At 37.4% G+C, this 18,428-nt stretch overlaps 1 protein-coding gene across 5 annotated transcripts in view; it reads left to right on the top strand.

The window, feature by feature from the left end:
• LOC117394663 (voltage-dependent L-type calcium channel subunit beta-2-like) overlaps nt 1–18,428 on the top strand; it is a 122,323-nt gene that overhangs the window by 52,975 nt on the left and 50,920 nt on the right. The window contains exon 1 of one of the 5 annotated variants that reach the window (XM_059020002.1): nt 564–1,024. The exons of the other annotated variants lie outside the window; for them this stretch is intronic. Coding sequence (XP_058875985.1) covers nt 944–1,024 — 81 coding nt within the window. The 5' untranslated portion in view covers nt 564–943. Of the gene's footprint in view, nt 1–563; nt 1,025–18,428 lie in introns of those variants that run through there. 5 annotated transcript variants of the gene reach the window in all.

Raw genomic sequence — 18,428 nt, 5'->3', positions numbered from 1 at the left:
GCAGAGGTCTCCTTTCATAATCCGATTTCAATCAACTCACACTAATCACTAGTGATAGTTGCAACATTTAGCCTGGATCTGCTTAAGTAATCTAGGTTGACGTGAGGTAAAAACGGGACAGAAGGGCAGAGAGAGCGGGAGAGAGAGTGAGAGAAAAAGAGAATGAAGGAGAAGAGGGAAACGGATTTCTAGCTTTCTGCTCTTTCTCTTCTGGGGTTTCTCTCTTTATCTCCGATCTGCAATGTTATTGGTTGTTAGGTTACCTGTCTTTCACTGTGGGGGTGCAGTGACAACAGGTGCAGCGTGTAACAGAGGCAGCGTCAGGCAAGCAGCAGGCTGAAACAAACAACAGCTTCAGCACTGGCACAAGCAGCTTGAGAACAGGCAGAGCAACCTGTTTGCATACATTATTCAAACACTTCTTTATTTCAGCAGATATTTTAGGTTTTTCATTGGCAGTAAAACCAGCTTCTCAACTGACACCACAGTGGCAGGTCTTCAAGGTCTTCCCAATGCTAGTCCTTTTGATATTTAAGTCTTAATGCTCTCATAAGCCCAGCCCCAAAGCTTTCATTAAAGCTTGAGGAGTGATTGGGCACTGCTTCTGCACAGCAGGAGGGTTAAAGCTAATGTGACGTTGCATATTCATAGAGTATGTGAGTACAGGACCGTCAGAAAAGAAGATTGAACTTTTTTTTTTTCTTTGTGTTACGGATCCTAAGGGAAAATTATACTTTTTTTTGCAATTTTAATTGGATACCTGGCATGCCGAACCCATGTTGGTGTTACTTCAGGCTGTGGATTTGAGTGTTCATCAAGAAACTAATGGCTCAGCTGCTTGGGACCTTTCCTGATACCCACTGTGCCTGTACCTGCCAGGTTAAGAAACTCCACAGATTTGGGTGACAACTACAAGTGGAACAACCCTGCCGTTGGGCTTTCCATGCTGGTGGGGCTGTTATTGGTTATTCTGACGCCGCATGTTGCCATGCTTAAAACGCCCAAGAGTAAAAATGTCTCCTGGGTAAGTACACAGTGCTTTATGGAATAAATGACGTTGCTGACAGTTGTTTGCTTTATAAGGAGCTTTGTTTGGTGGTATTGCAAATGAAAAGCTTGTGTTTTTGTCACCTGTTTGATGTTTAGATGGCAGGGTTTAGGTTTTTAGGGTAGGTTCTGTAACAGTAGGAAGGCAGTGTGTGTGTGGGGAAGGGGGGGTTGTTATCTTTAACAGTAACATTTTTTTGATCGTAGTCATTTTGTAATATTGCTGAAATGTCAAGTGTCAAGTGACAGGAAGCTGATGTAATAACACCAATAAAGCACCTTTGGTGGTGGAGCAGATACGTCTTATAAGGTGATAGGTGTTCTTGTAACACATTACCAGTCTCAATATCTTTCAAACTAACCAGATAATAAACATTGGTTTTTTTTTGTGAAGAAAAGCTTTTTAAAGAGTTACAGAGCTTATTATAAATATTGGTTGTATACCAATGACTGTGATATCAACCAACTTTTAAAAACATTTTACACAGAAATGCAATTTGTAATATTTTTTGGGGAAAGGAATTACAAATATGTATGTTAATGTTTTTGTTTGTTACTAGTTTTGCAACATTAACTGTTTCATCTTCCTTTCACAAACAATGATAAACACTTTCGTATAAGGGCATCCTTTATTCAAGCATAAGCCCCACTCAGACGTGACTAAAGCTTATTCCCTCTGCAATCTCACAGCATGACCTACGCTTGTTTCATAGATATCAAGACCACCAGTCCTAATACATTCCAACCTCAAGGCACTCACAAGATAGTGTATCCTGTGGTGATTCGATCCAAAAATGTAATGTTCGGTCACAGAGAGTGTTTGTAAAAGTATTTCTGTGGTCAGATGCTAGGAAAAGCAATGGCTTTGAACAATGTTGTACAGGTGCACCCTAGGAAGTGCCCTGTTTGCCTGAATGCCACATGCCATAGATTTCAGAGACAACGCCTTGTGAAAGGAAAGTTCATGTGTGGGGGTTCAGCAGATATGGTGTAGTGACTAAGAGGAGTTCAGTGTACAGTACTGTATGTTGTGAGTTTCAGTTCTGTCTGTATTATTATTTATTTCTTAGCTGATGCCCTTATCCAGGACGACTTATACATTATTTTTACATACAATTACCAATTTATACAGTTGAGGTTTTACTGGAGCAATCTAGGTAAAGTACCTTGCTCAAGGGTACAGCAGCAGTGTCCCCCACCTGGGACTGAACCCACAACCCTCTGGTCAAGAGTCCAGAGCCCTAACCACTACTCCACACTGCTGCCAGGAACTGCTATATGGGGCTCTAGTCTGTGTTGTACACCTTCTCTGAGAATAAATCACATGTCAAAACTCATAATTTCTGTTGATCAGTGAATGTGTTAATTTCCAGCAGATGGAAGATCACTGGAGATCAGAAAGCAGTCAAGAGCAATCATCCGACAAGACTCTTTGCACTTACTATCTTCCTGTCATTACCACCAGATGTCATTAAATGCAGTTTCATTAAGTAAATTAAACACGGATAGTTTGGCTTCACAAAATCTCAAATGCAATTGTATTAATTTATTTTTTTTAACAGCACCGTTCAAACAACGTAATCAGCGGCTAATGAAAGCCAGCACTGCTCGATGCAAACAGCAGGGTCAGAAACTTAAAGCAGATGACAATTTGGGAAGGGGATTAGAATCTAATGTAGAGTGCTCTGTAACATTAAATCCCTGTTTGATTTGTCCTATGTCCTTGCTCTACTGTTTTTTTTTTTATTATTTTTAGGTTGTAGGGTACTCATTTATCCATTGATTTCCAGCAATGTACCTGAACACTAAATGTAATATTTTTATTTAAATGCAAAACTCTATACAGAACATGAGATGTGCTACAGTACACGTGCTGTTGTTCAGAAAGGATTTAAAGACTGCGTGAGAGATAATGGCTGCTTAATTGCAGTTACTAAAACTTAAAAAAAACTACGCTTGAATCTATTTTAGCACGGGTCAATTTTGAGCATGTATTCAAGAAAATAATTTATAGGTGGCTGTGTGGTCCAGTGGTTAAAGAAAAGGGCATGTAACCAGGAGGTCCCCGGTTCAAATCCCAGCTCAATGACTCCCTGTGTGACCCTGAGCAAGTCACTTAACCTCTTTCAAGTGAGACGTTGTTGTAAGTGACTCTGCAGCTGATGCATAGTTCAAACATGCTAGTCTCTGTAAGTTGCCTTAGATAAAGGCATCTACTAAATAAACACATACTAATAAATAAATAAATAAGGTATGAAGTATTCTGTTACAGATAGGTGTGCTTTAATGAAAACAAATGCAACTTTCTTTCTTTGATCCTCAAAATAATGAATTGACCTTGTAATGGCATCATGATAGCCGTTTCATACATTAGGCTTCAGTATTCTGGCTTCAATATTAACTGCCTGAAAGAATATTAAGTCAGTGTTTTTTGTAACTTTTTTTTTTTTTTTGTAAAATAACATATATAGCATTATTATTAGAAAATGCTTTAGTAGATTTATCGGTTTTACCACCAAAAATAGAAATGAAATGCAATATGTTTTAAACTATTTTCCATTTTGATTAGAGAATGCAACAAAACATTATGCTCACATTATTATAGACATTTCGACACCTGTGTGTTGAAGAGCCAGCATCGTGATAAACCCTCATAGTGTTTTACAGACATTCCTTTTTCGTTATGAATACTCTTATCTGTGTTTTCGTGCTGTGTTTGGTATTCTCATTTTTTGTCTCCTTCAGGGCATCCTGAGCAATCTATTTGTAGATTGTTGGAATAAAGGACCGGACATACTTTAATTTTTTTGCGTCATGTTAGTAATAAACACATGTAGGTTATTTAATAGGTAGTCTACAGAGGGTATTTAACTTAAATTTCATGTATCAATATTACAAATATTAGTCTAACATTACTATACTGCACATCTATGATTTTTTAACTGCCTCTCAGTCGCTTTGCAAATAAACTTTAAAACACAGTGAGTACTAGTCGGGTATTATAGTAATGGTCATTACATACATTAGGTATATGTGCAGTATAAGTTAAATTGACCAGTTGACCAGATGTCCTTGTTTAGGCAAACATCCGGATGGAAAGGGTCAGCTGTTCTGGAGTTATGTTAATCTTCTGTATTGGCTCAGTACTTCTTATGTAACATGTTACTAAGCAAAGCTGTACATTTAAAAAAAATCTATCTGAAATATCCACTTTCTGTAAGCTGTTGTCTTCCTTTCTCGTACATGGCACATACTGCAGCTCAGACGATATTAAATACTATAGTTTATTATTCTTTTTTTTGGGGGGGGGGGTTACATTATTTTACATTGCATTCTCTGTACCGAAATGTATTAAATGTTCCTCTAATCTGCATGACTTTGAACTCTGGTACTCTGGTCATGTTAACAAGTTTTGTAACAATGCAAGTTAAAAGCACAGGAAATGGCTATTTGCCCAGAGCCTGATAATTTAGTCATCACTTCCCCTTTGTTCACCCTGTAGCTGCTTTTTATCCAATTAGATTCCAAGCTTTTTACACAACATTAAGTTAGGTACTTGAAACGTACCTCGTCGTCCAATTTAAATGTAGGTTCATCCAGGCAGATTTCCGATGAATTATTGGGAGAGATGTCCGCTTTAAAGAGATAAGCTACTTATCTGTATTTTATTTCTTGACATTCTGTACCGCACCTCACCAAGATAAGTTGATCTTGAATGAGTAAGTAGAGCGTTTTAATTCCAGCCAACCTAGTTTACAGACGTGCTCAAATTTGTTGGTACCCTTACAGCTCATTGAAATAATGCTTCATTCCTCCTGAAAAGTGATGAAATTAAAAGCTATTTTATCATGTATACTTGCATGCCTATGGTATGTCATAGAATAAAGCAAAGAAGCTGTGAAGAGAGAAGAATTATTGCTTATTCTACAAAGATATTCTAAAATGGCCTGGACACATTTGTTGGTACCCCTTAGAAAAGATAATAAATAAATGGATTATAGTGATATTTCAAACTAATTAGTTTCTTTAATTAGTATCACACATGTCTCCAATCTTGTAATCAGTCATTCAGCCTATTTAAATGGAGAAAAGTAGTCACTGTGCTGTTTGGTATCATTGTGTGCACAACACTGAACATGGACCAGAGAAAGCAAAGGAGAGAGTTGTCTGAGGAGATCAGAAAGAAAATAATAGACAAGCATGGTAAAGGTAAAGGCTACAAGACCATCTCCAAGCAGCTTGATGTTGCTGTGACAACAGTTGCCAATATTATTAAGAAGTTTAAGGTCCATGGAACTGTAGCCAACCTCCCTGGGCGCGGCCGCAAGAGGAAAATCGACCCCAGATTGAACAGAAGGATAGTGCGAATGGTAGAAAAAGAACCAAGGATAACTGCCAAAGAGATACAAGCTGAACTCCAAGGTGAAGGTACGTCAGTTTCTGATCGCACCATCTGTCGCTTTTTGAGCGAAAGTGGGCTCCATGGAAGAAGACCCAGGAGGACTCCACTTTTGAAAGAAAAACATAAAAATGCCAGACTGGAATTTGCAAAAATGCATATTGACAAGCCACAATCCTTCTGGGAGAATGTCCTTTGGACAGATGAGACAAAACTGGAGCTTTTTGGCAAGTCACATCAGCTCTATGTTCACAGACGAAAAAATGAAGCTTTCAAAGAAAAGAACACCATACCTACAGTGAAACATGGAGGAGGCTCGGTTATGTTTTGGGGCTGCTTTGCTGCGCCTGGCACAGGGTGCCTTGAATCTGTGCAGGGCACAATGAAATCTCAAGACTATCAAGGCATTCGGGAGTGAAACGTACTGCCCAGTGTCAGAAAACTCTGTCTCAGTCGCAGGTCATGGGTCCTCCAACAGGATAATGACCCAAAACACACAGCTAAAAGCACCCAAGAATGGATAAGAACAAAACATTGGACTATTCTGAAGTGGCCTTCTATGAGTCCTGATCTGAATCCTATTGAACATCTATGGAAAGAGCTGAAACTTGCAGTCTGGAGAAGGCACCCATCAAACCTGAGACAGCTGGAGCAGTTTGCTCAGAAAGAGTGGGCCAAACTACCTGTTAACAGGTGCAGAAGTCTCATTGAGAGCTACAGAAAACGTTTGATTGCAGTGATTGCCTCTAAAGGTTGTGCAACAAAATATTAGGTTAAGGGTCCCATCATTTTTGCCCATGCCATTTTCATTTGTTTTATTATTTACAATATTATGTTGAATAAAAAATCAAAAGCAAAGTCTGATTTCTATTAAATATGGAATAAACAATGGTGGATGCCAATTACTTTTGTCAGTTTCAAGTTATTTCAGAGAAAATTGTGCATTCTTCGTTTTTTGTGGAGGGGTACCAACAACTTTGGGCACGTCTGTAAGTCCATTGGACCTGTGTCAGTGTTCTAAGAATTAAAACTGATCCACCAAACTTGTGACTAGAGTTCAAGGCTGCAAGCACTACCGTAATACAGCATGCAAATACAGTTCGAAAACACAATCACTGAAGATTAAATGAATGAGTTCAGTTGTAAAGTTGTCATACATTGCCTTAAATTATTAAAGCCTAAGCCATTGAATCTTTATCAGATACTGTCGATGTGTTGACTGAGTTGCTGACCTTGCATTTAATCCTGGGCAGTCTGTGTTCAGACACTTTGCCAGATGAATGTTGCCGCCCATCTCACAAATTACTAGATGGAAGAAAGGAGAATAATCATTTGTGCTCTAATATTATTCATTGTATAATAAAATATTATTCTAAAATGATTTGCAATGCATCTGATTATTAGGCTTTACTACATGTTACTACAGTGTATCACGGTAAAAGCAAACCAAGTTGAGGATGCACTGCAGTAGATACAATACAGGACAATAGAATAATTTATTTCCAGAACTGTGTTTGTTTTATTATTACGAAAATGTGAATTTCACTTTCAGTTCCTTTTGATGGAAAATACCTTCTGCCAGTGAAATATGGTTATTTCTTTTGCATATATTATTACAGAAGGGTAAATTGAGATGTGCTCTAGTGTAGCCACTTGTTTATAAAATAATGAGACCGGTTATTTGAATGAGTGACTCTCTCCATTACAGTCTGCTTAAGGCTATCCATCATTTCTTCAACAGAGCACAAAACACTTTTGATCCAATGACAAGACAATATAGGCCTACTTTGATGGTCAGAGATGCTCTAATACGTATGTTGGCATGATTATGGTGTAAAGTTAAAATATCCTTTTAAAAAACAATTACATGGTTTATTTGTGTAATACAGTTATGGCCAAAAGTTTTGCATCACCCTTTAGAATTTTGCATTTTGCTTCATAAAGTCGAATGAAACCTGCTGAATAATGTTACATTAACATATTGAATTACATACCACTTTTTAGTTTTCCATATACTGAACGAAAAAACTGACAAAAACTGAAAAATGTGACATTTCGAAATCTAACATGAAACCACTGTACTACTATTATGGCTTCCAGTAGACTTTTGCAGTATCATTTTGTAGCTTCTTTAATTACATGATGTTAAATAAAATATCTAAACTATGTTCATATAGTGTTATTTTTTTAATTATGTCTCAATCCTTAAATTCAAGCTGTATGCTCCCCTATGGGATATTGTACATTACAGAGAGCTGCGTGTTGAACCACTCTATTTATTAGCCTTTTGCCCTTATTAGGTTATCTGATCTGTTGCAACTTACTCTGCATTCTAAGACAGCTTTTGTGCATTAAACAGAATACTATGAATGTATGACCCTCAGCAGGATGTTAAAAATTCCCAGAATAGCTCATTGTATGCTCCAGGTGTCATTTTGGACAATTAATCTCTTTTTGAAAATATGATGTTTTCTGATCTGATGAGTTTGTCTGATTTGACTCTCTCTTTAATTAACATAAACTTTCATAAGACATGTAATTGAAAGGCAGAAGGTATTCCGCTAGCCCACATAAAACAGATTTAGGTGGCTACCTTCTTATTCAAGAGATTAAATGACTACTTTTCTCAGTTGGACAGTTGGAGGGGTTCTAGGGATTAAACCACTATGGATTAGAATATATCTAGAATCTCATTTTAATTAACAAGCAGTGAAAAAAAAAAAATATTATACAATGATACTTTCTTATAATCAGTAAATCAGAGCATGGAAATTATTTAAACTATCTTATAAGTGTCAAATGACATGGAATTTTTTTATCGTATAGTCAACTCCCCAAAAAACATTATCGTCACTGAGATGTCATTCTAGAGCCCAAACAATCAGAACGATTTATAATTTGTTGAAAAGCATTTATGAACCATCTTACAGGAAAGATTAAAGTATTTGTTTTGAGTTTTTATCACGTAGTATAATGCTTCTTTCCACGACCAGGCCTGACTCCTCCCTCCTGTGTCATACGTACCCTTTGTTTTTACGTTCTGAGCTAAACATTGCTGTCATGCTTCGAGTACAGCTACGCTCTGTTCCCACACGCACAGCAGCTGTGATAATTTGTCACTAGGTGGACCGTAAGGAGCATTTCCTGATAGTTGTTACAGTTTGATTGATTAACATGGTTCTCCAGGGAGTTTGCAGTTTGTTTGTGTAAGTCTATATGCGAGACAGGGAAATACAATGAGGGCTCTTCTAACACAGAGACACATTGAGAAACATTTGAACTGAGTCAGTTGGCCTCACCACATCTACATTCAAAATATACCCTTGATAATTCAATATTAATGCATGAGTATAGTATTCTTATTTCTCCCACATGGACTTGACTTTCAGTGTGACTTAGCACAGATATTGGTCTCTATTGAGATTACAGACTTTAAAAATATGGCATTTTAAACCAAAGAAAGGCCATTTTTGAGAGGGTCAAAAAAACAGTATTTTTTTTTTGAAAAACATGCTTGTTAACTAGATTTTAGCCAAGGTTGCTTGCCCTTGGAAGTCCTTTGGGACTGGTGGTTGCTATGATGTGGAATGGTCAGTCTCAGCCCAGTTCCTAGTATCACAAAAAACACCCTCACAAATGGTGCAATGTGAAGATGGAGACTTACTATCAGACTACTATTGATTGTGCCTGCAGTTCTGTCCTTCCACTTTTTATAAGCACAACATTCATTATAAAATTACCACTGTACTACAGTGCTACTACTTTTAGATATGTCTACAAGTACAGTTTATTAACTGGCCAATAACTGGCTGCATGGCACACAACCTTGACACCTGCTAGCCACTATGCCAGACTACATCCTTTCATGGTAACCTGCTGTGCTCAGAAAGCATAACAAGAAATTAAAAAAATGGTGTACTTGCTACAATGTTTGATACCATTTCACAGGAAATACTTGATGAGACACTGGGCTTTAAAAGTAACCACCTTCTTAAATATGCAAAAACTGTTTTTCTAAAACATAGGAGGCGCTACACATGTAAGCTATAGAAAACTAGTGCAAATATGGCAACAACTGTGCTAGTGGATAGATTTCAGCAGAGTATTATGTTGGTTGCAGTTTAAGGCATCAGCTGTATTTACTTTCACTGTGTGCTGAAAATAAATGAGGGGTTTACATAATTTATTACAGTCATGGTTAACAAAAGCCAGCCGAGCTGCATTTTCTAGGTAATTCCCCACGAGCATGCCTGGAAGAACAAAGGTAATACTTTTTTCTTTTGTTTCCTGAAATCCATGGTAAAGAACTAATAATGCAGGACATCACCACAGGCTGTGCTGGTTTGTCTTCGCTTTGACTTTGTGTGTAGGTCTACTGTATGCAATGCTGCCTTGGGCTTTTGTTTTGAATTAAGTTGTGCTTCCATGATGTACACAAAACACTGTACTGTAGGAAACAGCAGACTGCTAATGAAACTGGGATAAGCTCAGGTCTCTGGAGCTAAAGCACAGATATGTGGAGGATTGTACCCCTAGGATTATTTATTTTTATTTTTATGACGGCCCAATACAAAATGAGTGTCCTTTTAGCACGTTCAGTTTATCAGACATTAATTGCTGATGTGCTCAAAATTAATCAAACAAAATAGTGTTACATTTGTTTTTACATGAAGAAATGTTTTTCTATTTTGTTTGGTGTATTGAGGCATTCTGACTGTGATAAAGTATATGCTATTTTATTTAATCAAATGGAGTTCAGCATATGACTGTTTTTAGAGCTATCCCGTTTTCTACAAAATAAGAATTTACTCTCAATTCCTGTGGATGTATCCAGGATGAAAAGGGACAAGCTACAGTAGAATAGAGCTGTTTGCTGTAACAACCAAATTAAAAGACAGGAATGTTAATAATTGGGGAAAACAATAAGTCTAAAGTGAAAGCTATGCCTTCAGTTCTTACTTTTATTAACAGGTGCCTAGCTCACCAATGACTTTGTTATGACTTGGTTGCTATGGCAATAAGTGGTTCAGTCTCCTCTTCCAGGACTGGTTTACTTGCTGCGATGCAATAAACAATAACATTTGGGGCTTATTTTAATTTACACCATCCTGTATAATACAGATAACACACCTACTGACATTTTTATCAAAATAAACATCCACACTAACACTTCAAAAATGAAAAACAGACGAGGCAGATCCATTTCCCTGGTGTAACGCTGCTGCTGTGAGTAAACACAGTCTGAAGTGGAGCTGTGGAACGATTCTGTGACAGCAGTGTGAATTAGGACATCTTGCTATTGCTGTATTGAAAGCAATCTCCCAGTGGAGAGGTTGAGTAATCCAATTTCTCACCTAATAATAATAATAATAATAATAATAATAATAATAATAATAATAATAATAGTTTTTGTATGCTGCTTTTTCGCTTTATGTTCTGTCACATTTACATGTGTCCATGAAACTACTTATCAAAAAATAAACTTTTAAGAATGTTTTTTATTTATCAAGGAAATACGTTTAGTAGAGGATACTCCATTAACGTTCATGGATAGGAGGATGACTGAATGAAATAAACATATTTTATAGTTTCTATAAGGATGGCTGTGGTATTTACAATTACAGTACATTAATCTTATCTTTACTGTTTAATTTGATAGCTAGGGTTCAAATCCCAGCTCAACCACTGACTTATTGTGTGACCCTGAGCAAGTCACTTAACCTCCTTGTGCTCCGTCTTTCGGGTGAGATGTTGTTGTAAGTGACTCTGCAGCTGATGCATAGTTCACACACCCAGTCTCTGTAAGTCGCCTTGGATAAAGGCGTCTGCTAAAATAAACAAATAATAAAAATAATAATAAAAAATAACAATATTCAATGTGCAGTACAGTTGGTGAGGACCCTTGTGTGTATTGGTTTAATTGAGTTCTGAAAAATTGCCTCTCAGTTTACTCTTATGCAAAAGGGCTTTCGAATATAATAATGTTTTTTTTCTCTCAGCGTAATGTTTAGAAAATGTATTGTTTGAATAGAAAGCAGACAGCATATCCCACATTGTAGGATTACTGTACTGTAGAATATAGAAAACAAAACATTTAATTTGATTGATTAATTGTATTAAGATTAGGGTATGAAAGCTTTTTATCCTCAATTACTTTCCTTTTTCGAAAACAAAATGAAATAGCGTTTTTATGGCTCATTCTTTAGAAACAATATACTATATGGGCAGTAATGCTGCTATGTTGTGGAGGCTGCAGTACAGTATAATGAGGGCACAATGCTGACAGTTTTCGAAAGCTAAGAAGGGATAGCATTTGTATCTTTCTGTGTAAATCCTGGATTGACGCAAGCTGTCTAAATCTCTTTACCAAGAAGCAATCATTAAGAGGAATGATGGGAAAGAGACTATCGCTTTGCAGGATATAGCAGCCATTATAGGATTTTCTTCAAATAAATAATAAAGCTCAATCAGGTAGTTGTGCCATATATACTATATACTATAATATGTTGCCCTGACTAATACTTTTTTAAAACAAGTAAATATCAACATACAATTCTGAATGTCTGTGGCAAAGTTGTTGATTGTGTACAGGTGCAGAGGTGACACAGTGCAGGAATAAAACAGACAGAGATTGTAATCCAGTATAGAAAAAGGTATCTTTATTTTTCCAGGTCTGGTGACCAAAACAATGATCCCTGGCAATACACAGCAATGTGTAATGCACGGGGTTAAATAATCACGGGTTGCAGTCCCAAACAGTAAACACAGGTATCTCTCCCACAATATACATACACGGTCACCAGTCCTGGGTGCGTGCTCTAGTGCTCCTGGTGGGTGATACAGTTTAATGAGTGACAAATAGTGCAGTGCTGTTCCCGGTTTTATGCCCTTAGCGACAGCTCCAGAACATGTTATGCTGCACGGGTCCTTCCGGGTTATATTTCGTAACCAAAGCGAAGGAACAGATTACAATTCTCCGCCCCCCTTATATGCTGTCACTTGCAACAGAGTCTCGCCTTCTTCCAGACTGACCGACTTCCCGACTCGGGGAAAGAACTGTCAGGCCAGCCCGTCCAAAGAATTCTGTCCTCGCTGCTTAGCGCCCTCACAGGTCGGGAGGGAGATTTACAACCAAGATTCATTATATTTCTGTCACAATGTCGTCTTATACATATATTACTGTTTCGAGACAGAATAGGCACAAATGATAGTTCATGTCATAGATCAAGCACTGTAGACACTGCATACATCAAGTCCTGCATCTGCTATATGCGTCACCCTAATTTGAAGACCTAATTTGTATGGATACGTTTCTTACAATTCAGTGTTATATAGTTAAATGTCACTATTTAGATTCAAAGGCATAAAGATCAATTGAATAGACCCCATTGTATTGCTGTAAAACCCCTCCAAAAAACAAGGCATTAAAATAGTAATAATGTGACTTCATTTCACATTTAAAAATACTCCTACATCTGCTGAGGATGGTCATCACTGATGGATTTTCAGCAGCCAGGATAAAGTTCTTGAAATATTTTTTGACAGCTTGGAGAAATTCATCCCCATAACACGACTGGGAAAAGATGTGACACACAGAAGCTTTTCCCTTTACCAGTAATGAAGTTACTAGTCTCTACCGAGCTAATCCCATGGCTTTACTCATTATTATGTGAATTTTGGTTTTGTGCCATGATCTAAAACACGTTTGGAAAGTTCTATATATATATATTTTTTTAAAATTGATAGTTGGTGTTACAGAAATGGATTACTGTCGAGTCTTCCGGAGGTGCCATGGACTAGTCGATGAAACACAAAGGCGGGAGGTGCCCATCTGATGACCCCTGTGAAGTGCCCCTCCCAGCCCATTCCAGACAGTTGCCATGCTGAGGCGTTAACGAAGCCGCAAATAAACTGATCCCTGGAGCCAGTATTGCCGGCGTTGTATCTGCTGATGCGCCAGACAAATTGCACATAAGCTGATCCCTGGAGCCAGCATTACACTTCAGCCATCAGCACAGGGCCAATCACTACTATCTAATTGTATATGTGTAAAAGCTGAGTCCAATATTAGCATGGAGTAAATAACAGCTACTCTCATGTAATGAAAATCACAATTGTAACACCTGGCCAACTGCATTCTAAATGAATGTTTGAGGTTTCTGGTCAGCGTGGCTAAGCAGCTGAACATGTGAACATCTGAACAGAGAATGCTGCCCTGTTGCTCATCATGGAAAGTGGAGTTTTTAGTTCCAACAATAGTTACAAAAGAATGCGTTGGAGTTTTTTTTTTTTTTTTTTTAAACCATAACTATAAACCCTTAATAATGCTGAATTTAGTTATACTAAAATAAAAAGATAGTACTGAAATAGACTATAGAGTAAACTAACAACTGCTGTACTCCCCTTGGCTTCTTGAAATACATGTGATAATGATGGTATAAGGTTGCTATATTTATTATAGGTTTCCAAATGTGTTAAATAATGTCTCTATTATAAAATACAGTAAAAACGAAATCATGGGACAGTTTTGTATGTGTATTGATTCAAAGTCTTTATCCTCAGAAATCACACCCTGAAAATATTCTGAAATGTAATAATTTTGTGGCTCGCCTCTATCATATGAGTATGATCTAGAAGCCAGTCATGCACTATATACGTCAGACCCCCATTGGTCTTCCCAGCGTACGCCACGTGCAGTGCAGTATTGCTTCACAGCAAAGCTGTCAGAAAATAAAACGAAGCAGAAGTCTCAGTGCTCTTGTCTGTTGGCAGTAAACCTGGTTCAAGGGTCATTGAGGGTGAACAGTAACAAGCTTCTGCATACCCATCATTACAAGGTTATGGAGAACGTGGCTACAGGTCTGATTTTATCCAAGTTTGTAGCGAATACTGCGCTGGGTGTAGCAGTTTTTCAAAGGAGCAGCACTCTGGCAGTTGGGTTTGGGTATACATTTTCAGTTTACAGCAGTAGTTCTTCATTCTAAAAGTGCTTGAGTTCATGGCAGTGCCCGTATGCCTGGGGTGACTTCCAAACACTTTGTACTCATTCCCTGATACAACAAGATAGCTTTCTACAACTGTTCAGCCTTTTTTATTAAACAAGTGAAACAATTTGCATTTCAAATTGGGGGGAACTGGGTACTTCCTCACAATAAAATATTACATGTTCTATTAAAGTACAGCATGTTATAGAAAATACCTTTTTTAAATTGTTTCAATAAAAGCAGTTTTCACAATAAATTAAACTTGTTGCATATCAAAACAATAAGACCGTTTTTAGGCTTTTTTTATGTCCTCCCTCTCCTGGGACAGTTAGTGCACCTTGGACTGCATGGATTGGGTATATTTCTAGCACTCCCAGACAGGCAGTAAGCTCATTGAGGCAGGCAAGCCATTTCGGCCAGTTTAACCTGCTGTATTGTGGTGTAATGGAACATAAGACACTCTGGAAGGTTCATGAGATTTTATAACATATAATGAAACAGGGCTTGACTTCATGTACATACTAGTTTCCTCCAACCAAACCTGTGCTCTGACCCGCCCTTCTTCAATCCTGGAGAAAACCAAATTTGGTGTTTTGAAGATGTGAAGCCCTGTCCTTTTATATAGCTCTCTAACAAGTGCAGGAAAAACACACAACCTGCCATTAGCCAGTCAGACATCCCAGATCAAGCTGTACATTCATTAAGCATGATCAACATTTGAAGCATACTACAGTACCTGCTGTCTGCCTACTTCTGACTAATTACCTTCAGTCCTTGGTTATTACAGCTATGTTTAGAGACCACTCCTGAGAAAATCACTGAATTTCAAAACAGGTTGGTTGAAATGCCACTTCCTGGTGTGTGCAGTGCAGTTGTCTGGGAGAATATATACATTGTGACTCTTCTGGTGTCTATGCTTTTAATTACCTCTTTGTGAAGTCATCTTAAATCATGGGAATCTGAACACTCTGGTCACTGAGATGCATGCAGATGACAGTTAGTTAACCTTCTTAATAATCCAGTGAGGAGGAATGACTTTGTGACGATGTGACAGCATTATGTCAAAGAGTGCAGCAGGATGTACACAAGAACAGCTGGGGGGGGGGGGGGGGGGGGGGGGGGGGGGGGGTTGCCTATGACTGGTTGGTTATGTGGGATTAAAGCACTGTGGATACAATTTTTATTTTTCATTTGAAGAGATTACTTACAGTAAAAAATCAGGAATCACTCAGGAAATAACCAGTGTTCCTTTTTAAATAATAATCATCATAAAGGTACAATAAATGGGCTGATATATTCTACACAAAACTATATTGTAGTCAACTACAACAACCTTCCATAATTCAACCTTCTGTGCATTCGACTTTACCAGAAGGAAAACCTTGCTTACATTCCATGGAGAAGTGAAATGAAAACATGGATTTGAGTTTGTTTTAGGGTTGTCACCTGTCTGGGTTTGAGCCGGACAGTCCGGGAATTGGCATCTGTGTCCGGGTGGCATTCACAAGCCCGGATGCCTAATGTCCGGTTTTAAGTGAAACTCATAAGAAACACCATCCTTGCTTTAATATTTTCTTTGACATACATTAGTTGCTTAAATGATTTCCACTATTTTATTAGAAATGTACTGTTTAGTACTGATCTGTACATTCTTCTTTGTCCCCAACATTTAAATAATGCTGAAGACAACGAACACATCCACGTGATGTAAACAATCCAATAGAGGGGTTGCAGTCACATGACTCCAGCAGGCTACGTCGCCATGCTGGCGGTCAAAACAACCATGGTGGCTAATGCAAAAACGGTACCTTCCATAGCAAAATGTTATGTATTTGCAACCACAGAACACACTTCTCACCTCCAGTCACCTACTGTGCACCCCCGGTGAGCAAGCACACTTTGACGTGATTTGACCAAGTTTATTTTTTCCTTTTAAGAAAACTTACATGTTACTAAATATGAAAATATAAATGATCAATAGTTTGTTTTAAAAATACAGTACTAATATGAATTATATACAGTATTTCTATGTTTGTATATAAACGTTTAAGATATTTCATTAAAAAAGGCTCGCAATTAAAACAATGTATATGACATGTATATGACTAAAACTTTGTATGGGGATAAAAAAGCCTTTGTTCTACGAAGCATCAGTAACTGGAATCTGTAGATTTTTTTTCCCTGTAAAATCAACTTCAGTGAGTGACGGTTAAATGGTTAAGCTAAGAGACTGTACTAAGGACTATGCAGTGCAAAAATGAGCACAGCATTAATATGTAAGTTACGTGCATAACAGTTTCTGTTCAGTTTTCAAGTAGCCTAAAATTACAGATAGATGAATGCAGTTTGCATTATTGTGCATTTATATATGTTATAAATGATGATGGATGGTTCTGTGATTTCATATTGAAGTTCAGTAAAATAATTAATGTAGCAAAATGCATTCTGTTAATGATAAAGTAATATTTTATGTAAGGACTGGGAATCACCAGCCCACCTAAGGGTAATCTCTGTTTTTAAGTGTATAAATATTTCTGAAAAATCGGTTATTATTATTATTATTATTATTATTATTATTATTATTATTATTATTATTATTAGTAACACGCTTAATTGTATAACTGATTTTTCTGAAATATGTATAAATCATGGAACCATCAGTTTATAACAAATGCACAATAATGAAAACTGCATTCATCTACATGTAATTTGAGACTACTTGAAAACTGAACAGAAATAGTTGATTGCAAGTTAGATTGCTAGAAATATCATGCGCACAATACTGTGTATACTGCATGATTATTGATTTGTACCGAGATCTGATGGTATTGTGTTAAACTGGATTACAGTGTACTACAGATTTGACAGACCAAGGCTGACTGAGAAATATGTATGGGTTTGGTCTGTGGAAAAGGTGGCAACCCTAGTTAGTCTTGCCACGTATTTTAATGTTTTATTTTTTGAAGATGACGACGACTCTGAAATGGTATTAACGTCTTGCAGATATGTTCAGGAATTAATTGTTTTGGGGTTTGCTAAAAAAAACTCTTCATTGGTGGAGTGTTCAATACTGACCCAAACAAGGTGAATTAATGTGGCAGTCATCGCCACTACCATGGTTAAAAAAAAGCATCCCTTACCGTTACACAAACATTTTCAATGACTCCCTGGCTGTATGAATGTTGTATCCAACTATTTAAATGTATGAACATTAAAACGAAGCACCCTGAAGCTGGTAAATACACTGACTGTGATGTTTATAAATAGCAATACCGATTCTTTATAGCGATGGTACTGTTTGTGAAGTAGTACAACACAGTGGAATGTGAGGTCTTATTCAATATTCCTTCCTAAATAGCAGGGTCAGAACTCACACAAAAAAAGGTCACCTTGTCCTAGATTCTGAACTTGTTAAGAAATAAAGAATTGCATTTTACCTATATACAGGGATCCACTCAACAGTTATGGACAAACCTGGTCATTGCTCCATACAAGCCCAAGCACCACTTAAACAATGACATATGCTGGCCTCTAATTGGTGGGGCTATTTCAAGGAAAAAAAAAACGATAAAACATTGCATGAAAATGTGTTACACGCTCTTCCCCATACTCTCATTTTCACAGTGCTGACACACAGCACGAATGAAATTAAAAAGTTTAATGGTGCCTCTTGAGTACACTGCTATACACTCCACAGATTTAGTATTTTTTTTTTAACAGTTTGTTTCATAAAGCTTAAAGTCTGAACAACTCGGTTTCATTCAACAGGGTCAGCTTGTGATGGAATTATCTTCTTTTTTGTTTGATCGCCTGATCAATTCCCTATGCACTGTAGTACTGTGTATGTTGCATGCGGACTTGTTATGCGGTCAGAGTAGTCACATGGACATTCACATCTGCTGCATCACCAGGGAGGCCCTTTTTAATCCAAAAGCATTTCAAGTGTTCAGAGTAATTGCTATATCCTTTTATTACATAAAGGCTGACTTCATGAACGC

This window comes from Acipenser ruthenus, chromosome 3 (genome assembly GCF_902713425.1).
Source record: "Acipenser ruthenus chromosome 3, fAciRut3.2 maternal haplotype, whole genome shotgun sequence".
In the NCBI taxonomy this organism is placed as follows: domain Eukaryota; kingdom Metazoa; phylum Chordata; class Actinopteri; order Acipenseriformes; family Acipenseridae; genus Acipenser; species Acipenser ruthenus.
Note: the sequence above shows the minus strand (reverse complement) of the source record. Positions and strands in the feature narration are given on the sequence as shown.